Source organism: Neolamprologus multifasciatus, chromosome 23 (genome assembly GCF_963576455.1).
Source record: "Neolamprologus multifasciatus chromosome 23, fNeoMul1.2, whole genome shotgun sequence".
NCBI classification, from domain to species: domain Eukaryota; kingdom Metazoa; phylum Chordata; class Actinopteri; order Cichliformes; family Cichlidae; genus Neolamprologus; species Neolamprologus multifasciatus.
The window spans coordinates 40000913-40028087 of NC_140460.1; the positions used below are offsets into that span (position 1 = coordinate 40000913).

General features: G+C 42.3%; 2 protein-coding genes across 12 annotated transcripts in view; both read right to left on the bottom strand.

The window, feature by feature from the left end:
- Positions 1 to 903: 903 nt before the first annotated feature.
- LOC146492316 (ribose-phosphate pyrophosphokinase 2-like) lies at positions 904 to 14790 on the bottom strand. Its single transcript, XM_085151205.1, has 7 exons — positions 14433 to 14790; positions 10492 to 10675; positions 8453 to 8551; positions 7296 to 7420; positions 4399 to 4572; positions 4147 to 4306; positions 904 to 1935 (listed from the first exon to the last, which is right to left on the bottom strand). Exons 1-7 carry the CDS (start codon positions 14552 to 14554, stop codon positions 1843 to 1845), a joined length of 957 nt encoding a protein of 318 aa, XP_085007331.1. The 5' UTR covers positions 14555 to 14790; the 3' UTR covers positions 904 to 1842.
- A 2067-nt stretch (positions 14791 to 16857) lies between these two features.
- Positions 16858 to 27175, bottom strand: part of LOC146492317 (histone deacetylase 4-like) — a 92247-nt gene continuing 81929 nt past the window's right edge. For all 11 annotated transcript variants that reach the window (XM_085151026.1, XM_085151029.1, XM_085151024.1 and 8 more), the window contains 5 exons: positions 26556 to 26674; positions 26249 to 26382; positions 24855 to 24939; positions 24341 to 24485; positions 16858 to 21669 (listed from right to left, as the gene is read on the bottom strand). In XM_085151026.1, the coding sequence (XP_085007152.1) occupies positions 21627 to 21669; positions 24341 to 24485; positions 24855 to 24939; positions 26249 to 26382; positions 26556 to 26674 (526 nt within the window). In that variant the 3' untranslated portion in view covers positions 16858 to 21626. The remainder of the gene's footprint in view (positions 21670 to 24340; positions 24486 to 24854; positions 24940 to 26248; positions 26383 to 26555; positions 26675 to 27175) is intronic.

Below are 27175 nucleotides of genomic sequence, written 5' to 3' on the forward strand. Positions count from 1 at the left end.
TGAGTGTTTCCCACACAGCCACCAGAATGGTGTGAAAGAGTGAATCTCCAGTGAGCAGCAGTTCTCTGGGAGAAAACGTCTCGTTGATGCCAGAGGTGAGAGGAGAAAGGCCAGACTGCTTTGAGATGACAGGAAGGCAACAATAACTCAAATAATTTCACAGCTGAGGTATGCAGAAGAGTCTGAGTGTAAAATGCATTGAACCTTGATACAGATGTGCTACAGCAGCAGAAGACCACACTGCGAGTCACTCCTGTTAACAACAGCAATCTAAAGCTACAGTTCAAACAGATCCACCAAAGTTGGACATTAGAAGACTAGAAAACGTCGTCTGGTCTGATGAGTCTTGATCTGCTGTAATATTCAGAAGGTAGAATCAGACCAGCTCCCTCTCCTGGTGGTGTAACGTGTGGGGGATATTTTCTTGGCACACTTTGAGCCCCTCGAGCATCGTTTAAACTGCCTGAGTGTGTTTGCTGACCACGTCCATTCATCTTCTCACGGTTTCTTCCAGCAGGATGATGCTCAATAACCCTCAAACTGGAGTTCACTGGACTCAAACGGCCTCCACAGTCACCAGTCTCAGTTCGGTAAACTGGAACAGGAGGCTGTGCAGCCAACGAATCTACAGCAACGTTGTGATGCTGTCATGTGAATACGAATCAAAATCTTTGTTTCCAGCACCTTACAGGACAGTTAAAGCAGCTCTGAAAGCAAAAAAGAGGATCCAACCAACTACTAACAAGGTGTACCTAACAAAGTGTCAGGTGAGTGTATATTCCACCCAAAACTTGTCAGCTGAGAACATTTTTACCCCCATCTTACCACTTTTACAATGTTGCTGCTCATGTTTTTCTTTAGTGCCACTAAACAGGAGCGCAGAGATGATGAGGAGAGCGTCGGTAAGCCAATGTCAAAAGCTTTATTGTCAAAGTGTTACACAGATATATATATATGTATATATAAAAAGAGAAGAAATCACATTTTTATGCCAACTTTTCAATCCACCTGCAGGCAAATGTGACCCATTACAGCTGATTCACCTTTAAAAGAAACAAATTACAGCTGAAATCTACACTAGAACAAAGCTTTATGCTCCATTTCTCATCGTGACCTCGTGTTCTCGTATTCGTAGTTAAATCTCCTTTTAGTGCGATTCTCAGGAAGGAAGGCTGCCCTAACATCGTGCAGCTGAACCAGGCAAGAAACGAGGAACTAAAACAAAGTGTTTGAGCTCTCTGACTCGACTCTGTGCCCGTGGTCACGTCGGTACAGTTACGCTCGCCATGCAGCTTTTAAACTACGCTCAGGAATACGGCGCTAAGCTTAAACTACCAGAATCAAAGTGTTAAAGAGTTCGGCTACAACTAGAATACTTTCAGCAGCTCTGAAAAAGCAAACACTTCAGTGACAGCAGGGGACGGGGATACATTTTCATGTTTTATTACTTTGTGAAGCATAATGGGCCAGAAATATCGCTGACCATGACACAGTGGAATGCTTAATTTAAAGTGAGGTACAAATAATACACGGTGTTACATAATGGACCCTTTGGTTAAAGTGGAGGCCAATGAGTGTTGGGCTCAAGGTTAGCAATACTGAGAGAGAGGGGGGGGGGCACAAAAAACTAAAAAAGCTCATAAATACAAAGTTGGTCTTCGGAGGAGGAAGTGATATTTCTCTGTCTGCTGGGTGAGATGTAAAGGGCAATGTGTGGGCGTGACCTTTAAACAGTCACATGGGCTTTTGGCTGAAACCCATCAGGCCTCTTTTGTTTTCAGCCTTAACTGGAGGAGATGTGCCCGAAAGCGTTGGCCCCGTGGCCCGACGAGCTCCCGTTCTCTACAAGGGTACGTGGCTGAAGAGGTAGGACACTGACTCGCCGTTGTGGGTTCTCCTGATGGCCTCCGCCAGGATCATGGAGATGTCGATGACCTGCAGGAAATAACGAGTTTGTAACGTGAGATAGAAAGTAGCACAAATCACATCTGCTGCATACCTCCTCCAGCCTTCTTCTTCTTCTTTTTTGTTGCACGGCCTGTTTAACTGCAGGAGAGCCGTGGCTGTCCACCCTGTTTCTACAACTGTTTGTGTATAAAACACTATAAAATGCTCTGGCCAGTGTTCGTCTAGTGAGCACAGGCTGACAGATCACCGTTTACCCCAACATGCTGGGTGTGAAGCACTCACAACAATTTACTCTGCAGGAGGCTGTAAAGTTTCCTGAAAGGAGCCTGATACGAGTCGATGAGTCAGTGATGACAGCGATGCTGAGGGGAGTTGTTGAGCTTTTCCAGACCTTCGCAGTCGGTAAGCGTTGCTGTTTTTGCCGCTGTTAGGGACACTAGGGCTGCTCAATTAATCGAATTTTAATCTAAATTACGATCTGGGCTTTCAACCATCATTAAAAATGACTGAGCCGATTATTAGCCCCTCCCTCTTGCTTTACTCTCGCGTTGCTCCGTGTGGCAAATCGAGCGCATCTCTCTGCGTTTCGAACACGCGTCACAACAATTAAGAGGACCCGAGGGAAGCTCGGAAAGCTAAGCAGAAGTTATTTGGGGAGGAGAGTGACTGCCGTTGGTTGAAAAGAGAGGCAAAAAAAAACCTTCAGTGGTGTGGAAACATTATGGGTTCGCAGAGTCAGACGTGGATCAAGTAGACATCTTGTGTAAACTTTGCTACAGTGCCGTAGCTGCACCACAGAGCAACACTGCAAAGTTCACTAAACATAGATGTTTACATTTTTCATTTATTTTTATATTGCAAACTGCTTTGCACTGTTATCAGTATTTGCACACTATTTTATGACAATCTTTAAAGTCATTATTCAACACATTGTTATTGTTAAATAAATATCGTCAAATAATCGAGATCTCAATTTCAGTGAAAATAATTGTGATTAGCATTTTTGCCATAATCGAGCAGCCCTAAGGGAAACTTTCTTTGAAGTGGCTCTAACGTTGTCAGACTTGGACACTTGGTGAACGATCTCTCACACGTGAGAGTAGTTCAACTGTTCAGAGGGAAAGTGTGACGTTCAGGAAATTTGAGCCTAATGTTAGCCAGCATTATGCTAGCCTAATGTTAGCCAGCATTATGCTAGCCTAATGTTAGCCAGCATTATGCTAGCCTAATGTTAGCCAGCATTATGCTAGCCTAATGTTAGCCAGCATTATGCTAGCCTAATGTTAGCCAGCATTATGCTAGCCTAATGTTAGCCAGCATTATGCTAGCCTAATGTTAGCCAGCATTATGCTAGCCTAATGTTAGCCAGCATTATGCTAGCCTAATGTTAGCCAGCATTATGCTAGCCTAATGTTAGCCAGCATTATGCTAGCTTATAACCAGCTGTTTGTTGTTGTTGGTTAGCCAGCTCATCAGCCATCTAGAGACAGAAGAGTTGCATGTCTGATACGCAGATAAGTAATTTTTAGCAACATTGGTAATAAATAAGCACGTTTTCATGTGTCAGAGCCCTGAGTTCAGGTCAGAGAGGAGGCTTGGAGAGAGCAGTGGAGGAGGAGAAAGACATAGTAAGAAAGAGATGATGGAAATATGTAGAATGGTCATAAGTAAGAAAAAATTAAAACTAACCTAACATCCATTTTTGTCGGCTACATTTTGGTGTTTGAATTCTCAGGAATCTGGAAGTTTCTAACAGAATTAAAGAAAAATGACTTACAACAGCAACATTTCCCTGAAGGAGAGAAACTGCAGACAAACAAAAGCTCAACCTGATGCCAAGTGTTTGCCTCAGCAGCTTTATCACATCGAGCTGTCAGCTAAGAACCAGGCCTGTGAAGCTGAACAGGTCATACCACTGGATGTCACTGTTGCATTATGATCTTACAGTGTGGTTCTACTCAAAAGCTGAGCATTTATAACCACAGAACTACATGAGGGAGTTTGAGGAACTTCAGCTGCAGTTTTACACCTAATTAGCCAAATTTAGTTCCTGGAAATCCAAACAGGATCCACACTATCCACCGCTGAAGGTCTGGACACCTTTAGCACTGCCAAAGTGGTAAACTGGTAGAATAAGCTGCTGCACTGTTGTAGCCAGTGGCGATCCCAACCAACCGAACATCAGTCGGTTGAGTTCTGTGCACCATCTCATCTAAAGACAGCAGGTGTTGTGTATACCTGTATTTTCGGGCAGGCCTTCATCTTCTCCTCCTGCGGGATGGTGTTGGTCACCACCACAGCCTCGAACGGGGCGCTGTTGATGCGAGATATGGCCGGACCTGAGAATATGCCGTGCGTGAGGATGGCGTAGACCTTCACAGCTCCAGCATCGATTAGCCTAAAAGTGGAACAATTACCAAAAACAGTCACTACATTTTTATACATTTATGTGAAACGAGCCAAAGACAAAACCATCTCAGTGACACTGACTTGTCGGCAGCGTGGCAGATGGTGCCGCAGGTGTCGGCCATGTCGTCCACCAGGATGGCCACGCGGTCCTTGACGTCACCGACCAGCACCATGCGGTCCACCTCGTTGGCCTTCTTCCTCTCTTTGTGGATGAGAGCGAAGTCCACATTCAGACGGTCCGCGATGGACGTCACGCTGAGCGAGGACAGGAAAGAGGAGGGATATGCACAGACTCAACCCTTAATTGCTTCTCAAACAAGTCGACTACAAAGCTGTCACTGAAATCCCCGCAGTTTCTCTAGAGGATGACATCAAATAACTTCCAAAATGGCGAGCAGTTGGCAAACTAAGCAGATGATAATCACCGAGGTTCTGCTGATCTCTCCTAATGTCACTGTGAAAAGACTCAGAGTTAAAGCTTTAATCAGCACATCAGCCATCTGCAGCACCAGCAGACCCTGAAGTACCTTCACTTTCCCCTACATTAAACATCGAAATATATTTTCCCACATCATAGATCTACACTGAATACAAACGAATGGCCAAACAGATGGGGGGTGGGGGTGGGGGTCAGTGTGTTCTTGATATGACCAGGTGCACGGACACCTTCAGGACCTTTGATGTGGTCGGAGACACATCCCTCAGAGTTTTGTCTCAGCCACCGCAGCACGATGCTACCTCCATCATGCTTTACCAGTCATGCACCAATCAGGTGATACCGGGCAGGTGATAAAATATAATGTGACACATAAGAGCCTTTTGTCTGTTTTTTATTGCCTCTTTTCCACCAGCATAAACCCAACCGACTCTATTTCAGTTGTTTTCCGTTAGTACCACTTCAATGTGGGTGGAGTTGTTATAGCAACGTGGCCCGGATGTCCTGTGATGTCATTTGTATGTGACACAAACACAACAATGGGGCACATCGAGGTGACGGTACACCTGCTGCCAAACAGATGGTAAACATCTGCACATTGTCATTGGACGCGGCGTTGGTTAGTGTGGAATAATTTTCCTCGTCCAATCGGTGGCGCGCAGTCTGCTGACGTCACATTTTAAATGCTACCACCTAATAATGGGAAACCCTAAAAACAGATGAGCCAAGTCAAGCAGCTGCTGGTGGAAAAGAAGCTTTTTTACTGAGGAGAAGCTCCTGTCCAGGTTTTATGGCCTTTACTCCCCCAGCGTTGCTGTTTGGCCAGCTGCCCATACTCCCCTTCAGGAACCTTCCATGAGGCATCATTTTTTTTGTAGTGATCCCATAACCAGTGTTGGGAAGGTTACTTTTAAAATGTATTCCATTACAGATTACAGATTACATGCCCCAAAATGTATTCTGTAACGTGATTTATTACTGTTACTGAAGGTCCGCGGCTCCGAACCGTAGTAAAGGGACCTCTGGCTAATACGGTGGGTTCGTGTTGGGCTAGTAGCCGAAAACTAGCTTTACTTTGTTGTCTGGGTCAACTTTGCTAGCAGAGACAGAGAGAGGCGTTGAAAGGCTGCTCCAATAGAACTTATTGTTTTTGGAGGAAAACACGAACACGGTGTACAGTCGAGTCTTAATAGCTTACTTACAACTGGGCTCGTCAGGCACTCTTCTTGGCTGCAGTGGTTATTATTATATTTACATGCTTCCAGCTCCCGTTTTTGCTCGATGACAGCTCGTACTTTTCCTTTTTCTCCCTCCCTCGCTCACAGACACATAACGTGTATGGCAGTCCATTCTCCCTGCAGCACGGACTACACTGCCTATGATGCTACATTCTTTAGAGCTATACCTGTAGCATTCTGCCTATTAGCTTAGCACAACAACAAAAAGGCCTCTCTCACCCAGGAAACACGCAGAGAGAGAGCGTCACCCTGTAACTATGGCAACCGTAACGCTGCCGCCTGGAACAACAGAACGTAGCTGTCAAACAAAACCCAAACAGTCCTGACCCGCCACAATATGAAACAGGGAAGTACCGCCGTGTAATCCATTTATTTCAACAAAGTAACTGTATTCTAAATACCACCTTTTTAAACGGTAACTGTAACAGAATACAGTTACTCATATTTTGTATTTTAAATACGTAACGGCGGTACATGTATTCCGTTACTCCCCAACACTGCCCATAACGTGTGCTTAACACTCTGTGGTCATTCCTTCAACCTCACGATGTGGTTTTTGCTCACAGTCACCATCAGCACTGAGGATTTACAGACACGTCGTTGCTAAGGGTGAGCAACACAGCCCCAAAATGACATCACAACACTCACACAGAAAAAAGAAATACTGAACTGTGTTGTATCGGTGACTGCAGCTCGCAGCATTTATTAGAGCAAACACTACTTTTCCAATGAGCCGCTGCCACTGACGGCACATTGCCTAATTCAAAGAGTAAATCTCCTGCCACGAGGTGCCAGCAGCTGCAGCACAGTAACACAACTGCAGTGACACAGCATAAAATGAGCCTGCAGTAGAAAACTAGCCTCACACTAGAAACTGAAAACATTTTTCTACCTGGGATCTTCGTGTCGGGTCGAGCGCTTTAAGGAGTTGCTTAAAGCCCTCCTTTACATCACATCAGTAATTTTCACCCACAGCACGAGGGAAAGGACACGCAACGCATTGCTATATCGCTGATAACGCAATATAATGATACAATTGCGTACAGTCAGATATGGCACAGCCTTGCACGTCACGCTCTTGCGCACCCAAACCTGGACTCCAGTCATGATCCAGAAACCTCTCAGAGACGCTTAGGAGACACAGGCATGATGGGACATGAAGTTTGAATTTGAAGACGGCACAAATAAATAAACAGTGGTCATAGTTCACTGCACACGGTCCGTCTGCAGCTTATTAGCATTCCACATCATGCAGAGATACGTGGTGCTCCTTAACCCCGCTATCTCGTGTCGCTGCAGCTTACCGTTTGGCTCCTCCTGCATCTGGAGACACGATGATGCAGTTCTTCCACTCAGGAATGTGTTCTTTGATCCACTGCAGGACGGCGGGCTCGGCGTACAAGTTGTCCACAGCAATGTCGAAGAAGCCCTTAAAAACAAAACCGGACCAGAGTAAAACGATAATTAGCTCTTTATGTATGCAAACACAACACGTGCAGCACAAACAGAACTGGATCAAAACATACATTCACCTTCAAATCACTCTGTTAAACTGTTGCTGTGAAACTGGCAGCTTAGTATGAAGCTACCAGCAGTATTAGACTCATCTACAAGCACCTGTGCAGCCCTCTAAGTCACCCAGCTTGATTTACTTTTTAGTGTTAGCGTGTGAGACTAAGGCTACGTTCACTCTGCAGGTCTTGATGCTCAATTCCGATTTTTTGATCAAATCCGATTTTTTTGTCTGCTCGTTCACACTACAAATAAAATGTGACAGCAAACACGCTCTAGTGTGAACGCTCAAAGCGGCCGCATGCGCAAAAGAAGACGTCACACACAAGGCGCTCTGTTTAGACTCAGAGCAAACAGTATTGTTTGACTGATGGTCCTTAATATAAAGACTTCGGACTTTACGTTTCCCAATTTTTGCTTTAAATTATTCAGTTATTTACATAATAATGTAAATAACCTAATAATGATCCTTATTGCTGTTTTAGAGGAGCGCTGCTTCAAAGGATAGTTACAGATTTCTGTCAGAATCTGCAGATTATGCAGTACAAATAAAATGTTCACGTTTCTCCAACGTTGTCTTCCCAACAGTTTCACTGACATCTACACTGGATGGCCAGGAAGTGTTCGCGATGTCTTCTCCGGAGCTGATAATTGGCATCTGTCTTGTGTCGGTGACGTAAAAGACGGATTTAGTGCGACATGACCGTTCAAACAGCAGCTTTCTAAAACATCGGATATGTATCGGATTCAGTACCACATACGAAAGTGACCCAGATCGGATTTGAAAATATCGGATTTGTGCCGTTCAGGGTCAGAAAAGTGGGATTTGATGCGCTTTCGCCTGCAGTGTGAACGTAGCCTTAGAGGTGCTAACAGGCACTTTATGTGGCGATTTCTCAGTCTTTACGTCAAGTTTGGCAGTAAGAGGTGGAAACGCTGGTGCACCAACCTGGATCTGTGACGCGTGCAGGTCCATGGTGATGATGTGGTCCGCACCAGCCACCGACAACATGTTAGCCACCAGTTTGGCTGATATGGGTGCTCGGCTCTGAGGAAGCATTGAGACAGTCGTTGGAGGTAAGTATACACGGGTAGATACGCTGAAAGGACTTTTTTCCCTACTGTTTGTATAATCACTTTATGTTGACTCGCAGCACCTTTGAACATTTGTGCGGATGTTAAGCAGCTTTTCCTTTTCACACATTTTATTTACAAAAATGAAACTAAAGCTGTAAAAGCTCCAGCAACCTAAATAAAACCTCCTTTGTTTTGTTACAAAGTTCAAAGTTTGTGTGTTGTAATTGTCGGCTGCTGAAGGCACATGCAGACGGCTCCGTCTTTGTCCTTGCTTTGGGGGGGGGGGGGGGGGGGGGGGGGGTGTGCCACTCCAGCAATGTAGGTCTGGCTGCCGCTCGGGGCCTGTGCTGTTTAGCTGATGCGTCTACTCGAGAGGCGCCAGGAGACATGCGCGTCAGGGCTTGTTGACAGAACACTCGAATACGTGTTCGTGACGGTGGAGCGGCGCTTATGCCGGTGATTAGACTAAATGTGGCGCTTGGATATTCATGATGGCGAGTTGCTCACTGCACCAGGATAAAGTGAGCAGCTGTGAGTGGAGTCTGAAGTGTGTGAGAGAAAAAGATTTTAGCTGTCAGGAGGACGTTCATCATTCACCTGAAACACGTTACAGCTCTGTAGAAACTTAGAGCCGTTTTCTCCATCCGTCTATTTTCTTCCACTTATTTATGGTGGAGGTGGGCGGCTTTTTCAGCCTTGATCAAATTTAGCTAAACTTAAAATAAATAAATAATTTAGCACAAAATGAGCTTGTTGTTCAGAATGAATATGTAAATATGGTTATTATATCCTGTAGTGCAAAAGTCTAGAGTCACACCTCATGTCTTTACAGTTTGCTGGGGAAATGGTGCAGATCTGTTGACGCTCGTGCAAACAGAACAAAAACAGAGTTTGTACAATTCTAATGAGCTTGAAAGTCAATATTTACCTTCATATTTCAGCACAGCCTGAACTCAAGGCTGTCTGTCATATCTGTAAGTAGTATGTGGACTGATCCCCCCCCATCACTGCTGCCACTGATTTTCAGTCCAGTTCTTGTGTAATCTGACACACATCAGCCTTTTCTCCAGGTAACCTGACAGCCACCAACAATATATGTACTAGAAATCCCAGCGACAGCTTTGCTGTTTGTGTTGTGAAACATGAACCGGGTTAAGTTTGATTTCCAAACGAACAGAATCTGGCAGGAAGCCTGAAATCGGCACGTTTTTAAAGTCGAATCTTTATCTGGTGTAAACAAGGATGAGGTAAGAAAGTGTCCACAGAGCTTTGACCCTCACATGCTACGATGACACTTTATTAAGTGGAGCTCGGCGCACACGCAGTGAAGGTGGAGTCAGAGGACAGGACACTAATGCGCTGGATCAGAACCTCTGCAGGTGCTAATCAGTTGAACGCCGCGTCCGTCTCGCTGCTTCGCACAGACGTGATTTTCCACACGGATCACACAAACAACTGTGGCAACACGAGATAATGATTTACAAGATCAGCAGCTCGAGCCGGTTTCTGACACGTCAGTGTGACTGCAGACCAACGCCGCTGCTGACCTTGAAGGATTTCTTATTAAAACGTCACTGCGATTAAGTTAATGCGTCAACCTGCCAGAGGGAAACAAACGTTCTCCGGGGACCTGTTGGGTCTCGTTCTTGAGGTTTTGAAATCTGCATTTTAACGTCTCCTACAAAGACAGATTATCACTCATTGTGTGTTTACTCAGCAGCCTCCACTCGAGCCGGCGCCCACAGGACCATTTATGTTTGTGTAAGCTCACAGCTGCACCGCAGCCTGGGGATAAATTTACAGGATTAAAGCCATATAAATATATATGTAGCTCGCAGGAACAACCAGAGGTGACGTTTGTACTTCTTTGGTTCTGAACACTTTCTGGTGTTGGGGTGGTGAGGCGGTTACCTTGTCCTTCTTGTCCTGTCGGGCGTAAGGGAAGCAGGGGATGACGGCAGTGACGCGGGATGACGAGGCGATCTTGCAGGCGTTTATCATGATTAGCAGTTCCATTAGGTTGTCGTTAATTTCCCCACAGCCGCTCTGAATGATGTACACATCTTCACCACGCACACTTTCCCCAATTTCCACACTGTATAACAAAAATGTAGGCAAAAGAATTTACTTTACACCTCAGACTAGAGCTGGGACTGAAACCAAGCAGCCACACAGACACACGACCCTGTGACCTTTGAGTAAAACGACCAAAGAAACAAGGCTGAAGAGACAATGAGACATTTGACAGAACGACCAAAACCACTTGTAAACAGACAATTTAACCAATGTGGAACAAGACCACAGAGACACAACAAAAGCCACAAAGACTTTAAATGACCACAAAAAAAGAGAGAGATGAGAAACAATCGTTAGAGTTTCTAAAGACGCAGAATGAGACTCAAAGCAAACAAAAACGTCAAATACAGTCAAAAAGATTCAAAGTCACCAAAAACAGACTCAAAATGACACAAAAAGGAAAAAACGCATAAAGAAAACTCACAGGGTAAAAACTCACGCTGCACGATTTTTTGACTTAGAATTGAGATCACGATTCTCTCACGATTTTCTTTTCCAGTATAAATATTTATTGCTCTTATTAACTGCACATCAACTTCGTAACAGTTGAGACTGAACATAAAAACAATAAATAAACATAAAAACAACAAATGTCTCACGTTTTGTCGTTGCCACAAAATGTTGTACTGCTTGAACTTCCGTCTCCACCGTTGCTCGACACTGCGTGTATAGAGCAGGTAGTGCAACAATAGAAACATAGTTGCGGGACGGCACTGTGTAGCGTTTGTCTAGGGTGTTGATCATTTTCCTAAATCCCTCGTTTTGCACAGTGTTGATGGAGCCATATCTTTGGTCAGGTTATAAGTAATAGCCTCCGTAATTTCTTTGTGCCTGCGGGAGTTCGACGTGTATAGGGAAGCGCTGTATAAGGTTCCCGTTATTGATGTTTGGGTGGTTGACCGGGACGGATTTTCTCCTGTCACTTTCTCGTCATCCCTGACGTGCTCTCCGTTGTTTTTTCCTGCTAATTTTAGCAGCCAGCTTCTGTATCACGTGGTATAAGGCTCCGCCCTTGTCATTTGTTGAGCAGGAAGAGTGAGCGCTTGTTTTTATGCAGATTACGTCCCGGATCAAAATGCGGTACAATCGTCGTCGTCTTTTTTTTTTTTTTTTTTTTTAAATCGTTGTCATTTGGAAATGAGATCGCGATTTTCTAACGATTAGTCGTGCAGCCCTAGTAAAACCACTTCCAAAGAGATACAAGTCAGAGGCACAAGACCACAAAGAGAAACTAAACTCTAAAAAGCCACAAAGAGACTTTAAAAGACTCTAGAGACAGAATATAGCCTCAAAACAACCCCCCCACCCCCAAAAAAAAAAAATCTCCAAAAGGCATGATGCAAAATTACCAGAGACATAAACTGAACACAAAGACAGAAAAATAACTTTGGTGTCTTGTTGCTTAAATCCAGGTAAAAGAAAAACAACAACAACAACAAAGCACTCGACCACATTATATTATAAATCTATTTGATATTAAACTACAGTGGTTCTGTGATGCTCATGAAATCCCCAACAATACATTTACCTTATTGCGTGTTTGCCCACTCAGCCGACACTCACACAAACTGCACTATGAGACCTGCAGGTTTTAGTGTTAAAGGCCAAGTTTGGGCTGAGTCCCTCTGCTCAGGTTGAACATGTGACGCTGACACTGTGTGTGTGTGTGTGTGTGAGACATTCCTCTGTGTGAGATGACCGAGTCCCGTCAACCTCAGTCATGTGATCACTGCACGCACAGCCATGCAGAGGGAGAATCACACTGCCACAAAAGCTGCATTTATTTAAATGGGCGGCATGTTTACACGTGCTTTTGTGCGGTCAGCTGTCCAAAAGTCAAACATATTAAGTGTGATGAAGTGACAGCAGCCACTACTCTGTTTATATAAAAAGATAATGTAATCCAATTACTACTGTAATCCCATCCAATTCATCTGTAACCGCACCAACAGATCAGCGTATTGAAATCATTTCATTAAACCTGATCTGACCTGGATTCGATGCCAGCTTTCTTTTAAGGGACAGATGATGTTAAGAGGTAATCTCAGACTTACCCAAATATTGATTAGACAAACAGTTAATAGAACTTAATTACATCAGCAGAGGCTGTGCAAACACTGATACTGTATATCGCTCCTACGTCTGCAAAGTTAGTCCACTAATAGCCTCAAATTCTCCCTTTATTCTCCATGTCTGGGTCTTTCAACTCCATCAGCTTGAGCTGAGTAACAGTCGAGTATTTCCCCAGCCTGCAGCCTGATCATCAAGGAAACAAAGAGCACAAATAAAAAGTCTCCATGCCGTTTTATTCCCAGGGATTTACGCTCTTGTTTTTATCACAAAGTGAAGTCTTAGTCGGAAGATTTGAGAAGAGCTGCCATCGCCTCCCTTTATTGTGAGAGGATGAGAAAATAATCTTTGTTTTGTGTCGCACACACAGCTGCGTTCCCAGGAGAGCAAACACGCCGCAGATAATCAAGAGTTTTCCCTGTATTTTTTTGTTTTTTAAAGCTGTGAATGGAAAAAGGATCCAGACACCTTTAGGAGAGACTGCAGATGACCAAACAGATGCAGTCGAGTGCAGGAGTGCATCACCCAAGGAAATCATCTCTGAGTAACCCCCTCAGCAATGAAATGGTCACTGCAGCCCCCCAAAAAAATCAAGACACTACACTTCTCGTGTTACTCCATCCAAAAGAAGCCCGTGCAGCTCCATATGTGCTGAATCTGAAGCTGCTGGGGCCTGAGAGCTTGGGGTCAGCACAAGCATGCAAACAGGCACACATGAAACCAAAAGGTCATCATCCCGCAGGAGAGTTCAGACAGGCTGCACACGTTCAAGTCCACAAGCAGTAAAAGTAATAAAAGCCCTGTGGAAAGCTGAAAGTTATTAAACAAGGGTAGACGCATGCGCGTGGGCACCGGATAAACTAATGGTGAGCTCGGCTATTGTGGATATAAGCTCAAATTAAGCGCATGTGACACAACCAGTGGACAGTTAACTAACTTCCCTCATACACAGAGGCACTAATGACACAGAAACACGAGCTGTGCTCTTATTTAACATGTAATGCATCTCTGTGGCCTTCAGATGCCTTTACAAGCGTTTAGCCATATTTCGGTCTATGAAGTTAGCAAGCTAACTCAAGAGTGTGTTAAAATGACAGCAGGGTAAACCAGCATCCATTATCGGACGTAGTTGACCCCCGCACACCAGCGCACTTTAACCAAGACAACGACGAGCGAGGCTTGAATCAGTTATACCGGAATAACCACAGTTTAACTTAAATTATTTAACAGCAGTAACAGTTTATTCCGTTCTCAAAAGTAGCGTCTTCCTAGCTAACAGAAAATCCCTTTAAATGGCTACAAAGTCGAGTTTTATCAGCCACGAGCTCGTTGTGGAGTTTGCGACGCAGATACAAAATACGGCATTAAGAAAGTGTTACGTGACGCTGGTTTACACCTGTTGTTTTGAACGCACGCAAGACAGGTAAACAAAGCATTTTAAGTAATAAAACAAGTCCTCAATGATAAGGATAGCGCAGGTGTCCGATAAAGGACGCCCCAACTTTAGCAAGCTAACCTGCTATGTTTACATGTGGTTAGCTAGTCACGTGTAGACGTGAATAGTAAACTATTGTTAGCCAGAAGCTAACCCTCCCACATGGGGGACACCGAGCCGAAGCACTGAGGGCAAAAAGAGAAGACAACACACCCGTTACGCGTTAATGTCAAGATAACTAGCATAGTCTTCCAATCCCAAATATACTCACCATGTCTCCTGGTTGCTAAATTTCTTCGTTATCACTTTCCCCAGCTCCAGTCCCAGCCGATCCGCCACTTTCTGGGACAGGTCGTGGTGGGAGCTCCCGCTAAAAAGCACGATGTTAGGCATGTCCAAAAACCTGGAGCTGCTTGTTCGAGAAAAAGAAAAATGAAGAAAGGTATAAAAGACACGAGGTATCCCCGCTTTAAGGGTGCTTGGGGGGGAAGAGAAGGGGGAAGAAATGAAGCTTAAGGTTGGAGAGTGAGCATCGCACCGCTGCTGCACTGCTGGGACCGTCGGCGGAGAGGAAATACGAGCTCAGCGTTCGCACGGTGAGGGGAAGTGCCTGCCCCTCATTGGACGGCAGAGCTGTCCACTTATAAATGAAGAGCGTTATCTCAAGACTGTTTGACATCATCTTTCAAATCGATCTTTGTATTGACTTACACTGTTCCAGGTTACCCCATGTCTTCTCAGATTTCACCGTGTAGCATGTGACTTTGTTACCTTATAAACTAACTTTTTAATATATTGATACTATAATCAGAATCAACATTTTATTGCACAACAAATACATATGCTTTCCCATTTAGTGCATATTAAGCAATCTTAAACTTTTATTCTATTTAAAAAATAAATAAAATTTATATATTTATATATATATATATATATATATATATATATATATATATATATATATACCCTCATTTCCATTTATTGTTTGTCGAGAGCATCGTAGAGTAAAATGCCGGAGCTTTTATGCTGTTATAATGTGCCAAACTAATTGTTAAATATTCTTATGAATTAATAACTACACAGCTATTATTCATTCCAAGAGAAACAAGCTTTCCTTTTTAAATTCGTTGTTAATTATTAATACACGAGAGCCTTTCCTCATACTCTCCTCATTAAGGCTCAATCCATCTAAAATCCTCACATTTTTCCAACATTTTCCACTCGACGAGCCCAGATTTACCCAAATATAGTGTGGTTCAACGTTTGAACAAACATAATAATTGCTGTGAATTTGTAGTTTTATATATGAAATACTTTTCTAGATTATTTATTTTGAAAAATTGTCCATCCAACTACTTTACCTTTCTTTTTTCTTTTTTTTGACTTTAAAATCTGAGCCAATGTTTGAAAACGACACTGACGTCAGAGACTATTAAAGGTAAAAGCCTGAAATTCTCACTGGTGTTTGTGGGATCTGTAACGTGGGACAGATACGTTGAAAAATAGCTGAGTATAAAATATTTTTAAACATTCAAGCTGTCCTGTAAAGTCCTATTAACACAAACCAATAAAAATTTTAAAAAAAGAAAGAAAAAAGACTAGTGATAATTTTGAATGGTATATCGTTGCAATTCACAAGTATGCAAAATGAAGCATATAGAATATTTTTAAGAAAATATTTTATCTCAAAAGTGAATAAAGTTATATTTTCACTCAATTTTCATGCTGGATTGAGCAAATATGACAACCCTTACCAGAAAAACAAAAATATCAGTATATAGTTTAATCCAAATAGAACAGAAATGGTAACTATTTTAATAAATAATATTGTTAAATATTTGCATATTCATATTCAGTTTTGAGAGCTACTCTACCTACTGTTGTTGGACTTGCACTGCCCTGGAGGAATCCAATATTTCACGTAAAGTTTTTAAACAATAGTAAAAGCTCTTAAAAGTCAACAAGTGCAAATAAAAAAATATTGCACATAAAAGCAAATATGTCAAAATCGATCTATCAGCAGTGATTAGATCGATCTGAACTTTGCAGTATTAAAGTTTTAGGCAAACCAGAGACGGTGGAGCAGAAACCGCATGATGATTTGAGACGACTGATTAGCTTTTATTCCTGTGACCCCGTCATTTTGCTTCTAAGCTATACACAGAAATGGAATCAGATGAACGCCAGATTTCTTATTTATCAGCGTTTTTGATCTTTCAAACTTTGACGTTTAAATCATGTTCTAGACTAAATGTTTAAATGTTTGACCACAGCTGATCGCGACTGCTTGGCCTTTGCCCAAATGCAGCCTGCACACTTGTGACACGGGGTTTTGTAATTCGATTTACTACTCAGAGAGAAGTCATCTGAGGCTTTATGCCTCTCGTGCTCTTTCTTGTCGTCACGTGGCGGCTCGAGAAAGAGCATGACTCCACTGTCTGCTCTGCAGACACCCTGAAACCGATACTACTGATTATTTTGGATTGATTTGCACTATCACAGACTGAGTAATCATTTCAGTTATGTGATGAAAGAACATCATCAGCTAGAACGTGACCAGACACCAATGATCGCCGTATCTCTTCTATTGATTAGGTCCAGAATCCTGGTCACTGACGTCGAAACCTCACGAAGAGCAACAATTTACCCCGATGCTGTCAATGATGACAAACCAATAACACGACTGGAGCCGCTCGTATTTTTCAGAAATATATTTTATAGATGATGTCAGAGATGAAATGTCCAAAGCGTAGGTCCCAAAGAAAGATAACATTTTTCATCAATAGAGACAAACAACAAACAAAAAATAACTTTTTTTTTTAATCCATTTACATGTAAACCAAGAATTGCTCTTGAGCCACAGTGGTTATATATATGTATAGAACTGGCCGAGGTGGGTGTGACAATCAAACGACGATGCCCTTTTTTCCCCCCAAACCTTTTTCTCAACTGATTTCTCCAGCGCCCGTTTAGAAATCTGTGAAAGAGGAACATTCTTTGGGAGCGTCTTTTTAAGGTCTGAATGTAGCAGAGGTTTGGCAGAGCACGTTTCTCTTAAACACAGTTCATACAAGTCCTAAGTGCTTGAAACCACTTATCCAATAAGAATGATATTAAATGTTTCTCAGTGGAGTCATTTGGACAAAGTCTTTTGAATTGTTTGCCCACCAGAGAGGAAGAAAAAAAAAAAACATCCCTCCTGGTGCTCTTGGGAGTTGCCAAGGGAGGTTTTTTTTGTTTGTTTGTTTGTTTTTTTTAAATATATAAGTCCTCCAGTGTTCTTCTTCTATTGTGCAAATACACTTTTTGTTACACAGACAAGCAGGCATGCTGACTCACAAACCATGCAAAGAGTTAAAGTTTGGCGCGAGCAGACAGCAAAAAAAGAAAGTAGTAAAAAATCTACAACTTAAGCAAGTAACAAGTGGAATGTTTGGTTAGACATGAAAAATATCAACTTAATCGCAAATCTTACAAGTTTAGAAAATTATATCAACTCAAATTTAGACTTTTCTTTCCTCTGGCCTGTACTGCTGCTCATCCACGTCTATTATTCTGTTGTAAGTGGACCAGTTTTGGTTGTAGACAGCTGGGTCTTCTCTGGCTAGAGTTGGCCTGATATGGGATTTTTAAGACAGATACCAATATTTGTCTATTTTAAAAATGTATGTTTTGAGATATCGGCTGATATTTTTTTCCTGTCAAAAAACCAAATGAAATTTCCCTAAAATTTGTTAAGTGTACTTATTTATTTACTTGTCTAAACTCTGCCTGACTGTGCTGGGATTAGAAAACTCAGCCTTTTCTGGCCACAGCCTGACTGATAAAGGATTTTTAAGACTGATACCAACATTTGGTGATCTGAAAATCCGATATTGTGATATACTGGCCAATATACGTTTTTCTTTTGGACAAACAAACAAATTTACCCTTATTTTTTTTGGGGGGTGCACTTACTTATTTATGCTCTGCCCAACTATGGTCAAACCAGCTGGCTGTTGTCTTTGTGGCGCTGCATAGTGGCCTCTGGTGGCCATACTATGTAATGTCAACACTCATAACTTGTTGAAGGGCGTTTCTCTTTATTTTTTTAAAATTCTCATTTATTGGCTGTTATAAATGCCATTACCAACAGTATGGCAAATAAGTAATTATGGTTGAAATTTTGATAAATCAATTGAGTCTCAAAAAAATGGGACTCACCTCGTGATGCTCAAAGACATAAAAGATATTTTAAAAACTCAGCAACGTGTCCTCCAAAAATCAAACATCTTCATGGATGATTTATTTATTTCTACTGACTAGATCTGCTAGCCAAAAGAAGTATGCAGATAGTATTAAAGCTCATATTAGGTTCGTTTAGTGTCAGGACAGCCACTGAACATGAAATCAGCTAAAAAGTTGTTGATTTTTGATTGTGAACTCCTGTCAATCCTGTCATATTTGCAACAGTAAAGTGTTAACACCTGTGGAACGTAAGCCCCCGTTTATTAGTTTTAATCATTTCCTAAACTGTAACATCAAAAACCTCGAAAAGTTGCCATTTTATATAGAAATGGGTCAGAACAGAAACTCAGATCTCCCGAGTCTCCACTGACAGAAATAGCGAGGGCAAAAATACATCCGCATTACCCTCCGCAATATGGCATCTAAGTCTAATCACAGTTAGATGGTGGATGTGTTTTGGTGGAAAGAAAATAGCTTCTACATGTAGCTCCTCACAGCAAGATTTGTGGATATTTTTGTATAAGTGGGTCATCTTTTTTTCCTCTTTTTGAGCAGCACAAGGAAACTTCTTTTTAGTCCCATTATAGTCAAAAGCCACAGGAATGTCTACAGCTGATATCATCAGCAATGGGCAACTCGCACCAGAGCAATCTGACTGGATCAATCACTACAGGCCAGAGGAAAAACACTTATCTGATTTGGGGGATGAAAAGTCCCTTTAAAAATAAACATGACAGTCGTCTTTAATCAGGTGTTTAACAAAGCAGTTGACAGATGGGGGCTCATTCGAATGTATTCGATCTACTCTTCGTGTCAGGTCAAAGCAGGAAAAAGGAAGAAGGAAACACCGACGTCACGGACGTGATAGTGCCACACATGCTTAGAGAAGGACTTTAAAATGATTGGCTGATGTTTTCCATCCCGAGCTGCTTTAAAAACAAAAAAAGAAATCCTTTCGTTGACATAGGTGTCCCCTTCTTTTCTTTTCCCACCACAGAAAACTCAGCTAGCTACATAAGGTGGCCTCTAAACGTCGTTTTGTTTGTTTTTTGGGTGTTATCACAGTTGAAAGGTAAGCGCATGTCGCACATGCACCAGAGGAAATGTTAGGCAACAAAGTGATCAATGTCTTGACTCTGTAGGTGTTTAAAAAGTCAACCGCGGTGCCGCGTAGTGACCACTGGAAAACAGTGCAGTCGATGACGAGTTAAATATGCTGCTTTTTCAAAGTTCATGGAGTAACGTCTTACACCATACTGCTTTGCCTTTTTTTTGCTCACAATATCATAGCTGTCATTAGTTTAGAGTACATTTATAAATTTTTCCATATACAAATCTCCTATAAACAGTACATGTTATAAATACATCATTGATGAAAATGCAGAAAGGCTTCAGGGAGCCGTATAAAGAAAGAAAGAAAGAGTTGCTCCTTAGTTTTGATAAATACAAGAAAGAAAGAACAACAGTACTAAGGACGTGAATGGCAGCCCTATAACTATTCAGAAAACGGATAAAAACACAAAATCTATGGATGAAAAAGTTAGAAAAATAATTTTATACAATAAAAAGTCAAAAAAAAAAAAAAAAGGAGTGGACACGCTTACCAAACACACTTCTGACGTTGCAGAATTGACAAGTTGATGCGAAAATCATACATGTAAAATACAAACAAAGACAATACTCGATTACTGCCTCTCAAAATATATTCAATTCAATATACATGGCTGATGTTTAGCTCACAATAGTAACCAAGGTAGTTGCCAACCGGCAAAGCATGGGCTCGGCACACACACCTGATCTGTGGAGGAGGAAATCGGTAAACATTGAACTGGGTATTGGGCGCCTTGTCTTAAAGGGCCAATACGTGAAATGTTTGTCGGCTCGCCGTCTAAGTGGAGTTAAGTGCTGCTGTAAATCCAAACTCATGCTTTGGCTTTCTCTTGCTTGGCTTTCTCTTTTGGATAACATTCAAAATATCTTGCAGATAAAAACAAACAAAAAGAACGTGTCTGGCCTCTCTGCTCAAATGCATGCGTTTTACAAAGCGACGACTTCGATTAAAGGGAAGCTACATTAAAGGCTAAACCTTTTTCTAATTCCTTCTTTGAAGGTCTCCATGTTTGCACCTTTAATTTTTTTCTCTACTGAAGCTGGCAACTACCTTTACAAAGCGCTGTCATTTCTTTCTTTCTTCTTTTTCGTCCTTTTTTACAGAAAAATAGATCCATCCAAAAAAAAAAAAAAAAGTAAAGTAACTCTTCAAGAGAGGCCGTGAGAGACATAAATGCTGTCTTCGTCACGTTCCAAGTAAACATGCTGAAAGATTGTTTGCTATATTTTTCATCACTCCCCCCCCCCCCCCCCCCCCCCCACAAGAAAGGACTTGAAACTCTCCTCCGTCTCCTGCACCCTCGGGCCGATTCCTCGGCGAGAAAAATCTTAAGGCAATCTTTTCCTGAACAATCGTGAAATCCAGTGGACCCTCACCAAGGCACTCCTCTAACTCGTCAACCTTCGACAACAGGCTGGTCCGGCGAGGCGACGGAGTCTCACCGTTAAAATCTTTGTAAAAGCCTACTCAAACTTCGGCCCAACCAAAGTCCACAGTGAACACATTTAGTAAAATTATCTTCTCGGTTGCCATGATGCCCCCCCCTCACCCATTTCTTTAGGGAGGGAAAATAGTCAAGAAAAAAGAAAACAAATCCCCGAGCTTGCCTCTTGACAGCTGGGGACGTCTGCTGTCCCCGGTGTCCATACTGGATGTGGTCAGAGGGCAGCCGCGTAAAGCACCGTATTTTTCTGCACAGAAGTGTCATCGCACCTTTCGGTGACGAGATCTGATCTCGCCCCGGCCTTCTCCACCCTCCCGATCGCACCGCTCCAAATACGCTCGCCCGCTGCCGTGATCACTTGATCAGCCGCCGAGGGCTAACATGGGGGTGCGAAGACTGACAGATAAAACGTCTCTGAGCGAGCGCTTGCCGGTATGTTTAAATAAGTTTTTTCCAGTTCAGTCCTCCTCTGTCTTCTGATTGGCTCCCTACTCTTGAGGCTGAGCCCACCCCCTCTCCCTCGTTTTTTTTTGGCCGAGGGGCCGCCAATCAAGGTGACTGACGTGGTGAGTGGGGGTCATTGGGGACTAAATGAAGGGATCAGTCGAGACTCTTTGCTGCTCAAAGAGGCGTTCTCCGGAGAGGTCAATGGTAACGCGGTGACACCCTCACGTTTTCGTCCACTACAGCGGCTCCTCCTCTTCCATGGGCTCCTCCTCAGACCTGCTGAGGAGATATAACACAGAAACATTAACACTAGACCTCAGGCTGTCATTAACAAAATGCATCCTCAACTTTACCAGCACCATCGAGGACTGAAAGAATGGGAATCCAGTGTGGAAAGATAAAACTGCAATTCTTCTAGCGGCCACTTGGGGCTTGCTCCAAAAGTGAGTCAATCCCATTGACTCTCATGTTAAAATGCCTCTACAACAGCTGACAACAAAAACAGTTTTGGTCTCGATAGCTTATTTGCTATTTCATGACACCTACACAGAGGGTCTTTTTTATTGATATAGAGGCATTTAAAGGTTTTTATCAAGCAACGATGAGCAGGTCCTGATGTTTTACAGTTAAAGTTGTGTCACGATCGCTTTCACATATTTCATGATGTCAGTGAAGTAGTTTGAACTCAGAGAGCCAACTGACCCAAAACAATGTCCAACTGTGCGTCTGATAGTTAATATTGATTGATATTAAATAGTATTAGTATTCCTATTATTAAAATAGTATTATTTTACTATTTCCATATGATTGTATATTCAGTATGAGTGCGTTTTGAGCTGATTATGTGTTTGGTGTGTACGGCTACATTAAAAATAGGCCACAGACTTTACACATCTGGTGTGTAAAGGCCTTTAAAGTTTGCATGATTGATCGAGTCTGACTGACCTGAAGGGGTCGATGTGGCGGCTGTTTGCTGCACGGTATGTCAGCTAATTTAACTTTGTAAACTGGACCTCTGGACTGTGTTTGTGCCTTTTGGATCACATTTAATGCTATTTTCTGACAAATAACACACATTGCTTCTTGTAATTGCACTAATAGGCTGCACATGAAGTCTGTGCTTTATCATTCAAGACGTTACTCAGCACTTGTTAGCAGGTAGATCTACACCCATGCATCTAAATCTCTCCTTCAAGCCATTCAAACAAAGGGTAGCATCAGAAAAAAGTTCCTCTCTTCTTTCACCTTTCATAGGAAACTGACTTATCTAGGATTACAAAATTGTGGGTACACAACTAACACTAAGTGACATCAGCATTATTTGTAAAACTACGGGCCAGGCGCTGAATATTTACTGTAATTAAACCCAAAAAAACGTTTTGGACTTCCAAATCTTTGGATTGAATATCGTCACTAACTATTTATGAAAGGTCTTAAAATTTGGACAGACCCACAGAAACATTTCTCCCTGCAGCTAGAAGAGCTTGAGTGGATAGAATTGATATCACTTCACAGTATTTTTGCAGATTTCCAGGATATGTTTTTCTTGCCTTGTCTGGTATCATTATTTTCAGCACAACCTCAAATATCTGAGATTTGAGTTATTTTTTCATTTTGGTATACTATATTAGCACAGTTGATCTAAATTCAGACAAAAAATTCAAAATCAGAGTAGAAAAAAGTTATATTTTCTACTGTAAAACCCACAAACATGTTTAACGAATCATTTTCATAACTTGAAACGCAAATAGAAATTGTACATTTCTAAAAATTATGCACAAGTTTTGCAAAAGACAAAGTTATATGGTACTATTTACCTAAAAATGCAGCCAAGACCTCAGGCGTTTTTTATATAACCATTTAAATCTATTTACAGAACAATCAGGTGTGCTGCCTCAAATAAGAAGGCACACAAATTATTTGTGCCAGTCCAAAAAATGTAGTTTGTGTTCAGTATAAGACAGAGGAGAACAGCACAGGCCTAAACCCTGCAGGTCTGACAGCAGGAGGTGCATCAGTCCAGTTTTCCATGTGGGAACAGCGTTTACACTGGAATCTGCCTTTGACAGCTTTTTTTGGAGAAAATATGAAATTCAGCAGTATAACTGACACACAATACAAAACAATAACTACACAACAAACTAACTACAGCCTCCAAACACGCTAAACGTCACTAATGTCTCACATATGAAAACTCGCTCTCTCTCTGTCTTTCGCTCGCCTGCTTTCCGTCGCCGGTGTCACTCCTAAAAACTTCCCCTTCTCCCTAAACAACCAAGTGCCACATGTTGCCTTATCATTTTTTTGATTGGCTGACATGGTAAACTCTAACACCAATAGGGAAGGGGTGTTTTTTCTTTTTTCACTCGCAAGCGGAGAGTGTTTGAGACCCCAGAGGGTTAAATATTAAATGACATTAATTTAAGACCTTAGCAAGAGTGAAAGGGAAGATTTACAAGATGCTAGTGAGGGCTGCTGTGGTTTGGAGATGATGCCCCTGACAAAAACACAGGAAGCTGAGTTGATGTTTTCAGAACAGAGAAGATTCATGGATGTAGTAAAGGAGCACATGCAGAGGGTTGGTGTGATGGAGGAGGATGTAGGGGACTTTGTTTAGGTTGCTTTATAAATGACCTTTGACCCTATCTAAAGACAAACAAAGTCACTATGATTTCATCTGTTATCTCTTTAAAGGCTTTAAAGTTGTAAATATTGTCCAGGGACTAGAGTTTTATAGTTTTATAGTTTTTTAATAGTTTTATTGGAGGTTTCCATCAGGATTAAATATATTTAATAACACGTTACTCCAACTGCACAGACTTGATGTTAACGACAGAAAGTAGTGACTTTACTGTTGCCGGGTTTAAAGGTTATATAAAGTGAATAACTACTCTTAAGTCAAGACTATTGCTCTTAACACTGTGTTTACTTGTGACTTTGGATTTCTTACCTTTGCTCCATGGCATTAGAGTTGGCCACAGAGAGAGAGGCCATGGCGCTGACGGCCTCAGCCTCCTCCGAGTCTCCTCGTTTGGCTTCCAGCAAAGAAAGCCCCAGCCGCGGCGAGTAGCGCTGCACCGAGCGCCAGTACTTACCTGAGAAGACGGATAAAAGACAGGAGGGATAAAAACACAAGAAACACAGAGGAAGTGAATAAAAGTAAAGCATTAAGAGGGCTGACCTTAAATATATGAAGCTCATACACAAAAAATGAAGCAGAGAGAATCTTAAAAAGTAAAAATAGATATTTTCTAATAAAAATGTTGCAGATTTTTTATTTTGTCACAGAGAAATGACATGTTGAGTATTACTCAGCCTGCCTTTCAAGTACTACTTCCATGAAGGTTAAACCCTTCACTGGTCTGGATTGTTTATGAACCTACAGATACAGATTAGGTTTCTAATAAAAACTGTCCCTGTGGTATCGCTGTTATGAGTCGGTGCTCCTGCAACGGTCCACTCACTGTGAGTCTCCAAAACTTTCTCCAGAGAGCGAACAGCGTTGGGGTTCGGCCTCTGCTCGAGGACAGCCTTGGGCAGTGGGTCCAGCTGCATGGGACAAAAACACAGAAAACACAAACATGAGTGTGCAACAGCTTCAACAGGATGACCTGCGAGCCTTTTTTAATGAATATCAGCCGCTCCAGGACAGCCACGTCTATCGACTGCCCCGGAGTTAAAGTGTGGATCAACAAATAAATATAATAATATAAATACAATAAATATAAATATCTAAAAAAAAATCAAATAAATAACAATAATTATTTAAGAAAACAACCAGAAAGAAATAAACCAGTAAAATATTGCTAGAAGACGATCCTGTGGTGACATTTGAAAGTTCTGTCAGTGTTTCTCAACCTTTCGGGTCCACTCCACATATTTCACATTAGAAAAACCCACCAAACAACAATTTCACAAAAAGCATATTGATCATTTTTCTCTGGGCACCAGGCTCGGTTAGCCCCCAGTGTAGCTTTTTTGCTTTCTTTTGAACACTACTCTACGACTACTTTGTCTTTTCAAATATTTATCGATTGCTATTACGTACTGCGCTGTCTCGCTCACAGCATGACGATTGTGTAATTTCTTCTTCGTCTTCTGTTTTACTGGCACTTGGCAACCTATTTAATTAGAGCACGTAGTTGTACTGCCCTCTAGTGGAAGAGACTAATTGTTCTGCCCGTTACTCACGCCGGTCGCTAACCAGGTGGAACCAGATAATCTTCCACAGCACACCTGATCATTTCTCACAGTGGTTGGGAAACGCTGTTCCAGGTGACTTTCTTCTCGAGTCATCGCACTCATCCCTCCTTGAGCCTGCTTATTTTCGAGGTTTCTTCCTGTTAAAAGGATGTTTTTCATCCCCACTGTCACCAAAGCGCTTACTCATATATGATATTACTACAGCCTCTTTACCTTACAGCAAAACGCGCCCTGAGGCAATCTGCTGTTGGGATTTGATGCTATATAAATAAAACCTGAATTGTTGTGTGTCCACACTGCATGCCCGGTTTTGTGACGACTTTAGTCGTTACGGCTGTAGAGTAAAATGGAGTCGACTCACACTATTAAAACTGGCTATTTTAGCTCCACCCCTTTAAGCCAAACTTCTTCTTATTGGCTAAAACTTGCATACGTTTTGAGAACATACAGAGCCGAGATATATAATGTGTTTACTTAATCACTAACTTCTACATTTCTTCTCATGTCCACTTCCAATCAGTTATCATGTGTAAGAAGGAATAAAGGAGCGTGATCCGCGTCCTGCTTCGACTGGTCTTTGTTTCTAACGTCGACCCTTTTAGACGTCCTTTTATTAGGATTCCAGCCTTGCGTGCTTTCAGAGTGACCTCCTTACCTCCTGGCCGAGCAGGGCGGCCACGCAGGCCTCGGAGGCATCACAGATGGCGGTGAGGTCGTGACCTCCCTCTAAAGCCAGGACCACACGGCCTCCGGCGAGGGTCATCAGCTGCCTCGTCAGATAACCGAAACCTGAAGAGAGTTTACAGGAAGGAGGTGAATGCACTTAAATGTATCCACAGCTGCTGAAGTTCATTAACATTTCAGCGCTCTGTTAGACTTCAACGCTCGGTCAGCAGCGCGCGCACGTGTGGAGCGGCTGGAGCGCGAGATAAGAAACACTCTACCGATAATCTCCCACTCACATTTGGATGTCAGAGTGTAGCCGCCCAGCGGGGGAGGGTGTCCCTCGACGGCGTCGAAGCCAGAAGAGACCAACACGATGTCTGGAGCAAACTCGTTGGCTATCGGCATCACCACTGACCTGCGAGTGGAAGGGCGGGGTTCAAAGATTAAACAGTGCATCAGCCAACATCTCAACATCCTCTGCACAAAGGCGACACACAAAGGAGAAGCAAGCTTCAATCATTGTTGATTTCATGACAAACAGTTGCTTCATCAAAGTTTGGCAAATAATTAAAGCTGATTATTAAATGAGCATCACACAGTTCGGCTTCTCAGTTACTTTTATTTGTTTCATGGGATAAAAAGCTGAAGATATCTGCGTTTCATTTTGTAGAAGTTTCATCCATTAAGAAAGTATCATGTGATTAGTTATGGCCGTCCAAACAGAAACAACCACCTGAAGAAACATTCAGATTTGGTATCATGACAAAGGAACAGGAGCTCTCAGAGAGTTTGTGATGCTTTTATTACAACACGCTGACGTCTGACCATTTCACTTTTGTGTATTTTCTTATCTTTACCCACATGCTTAGACCAGAATGGGCAGAAATCTTTATGGCGTCATTGTGACCCTGAAACA

Bases quoted from the DNA above. Each gene is read 5' to 3' on its own strand.
- LOC146492316 (XM_085151205.1), bottom strand. From the start codon at position 14,554: ATGCCTAACATCGTGCTTTTTAGCGGGAGCTCCCACCACGACCTGTCC. The intron at 8,552-10,491 runs GTAACCGCCTCA...ATGCTTCCTCAG, and splicing joins GACAGGACAAGAAGGACAAG to AGCCGAGCACCCATATCAGC. The intron at 7,421-8,452 runs GTTGGTGCACCA...TTTGTTTTTAAG, and splicing joins TGCACGCGTCACAGATCCAG to GGCTTCTTCGACATTGCTGT.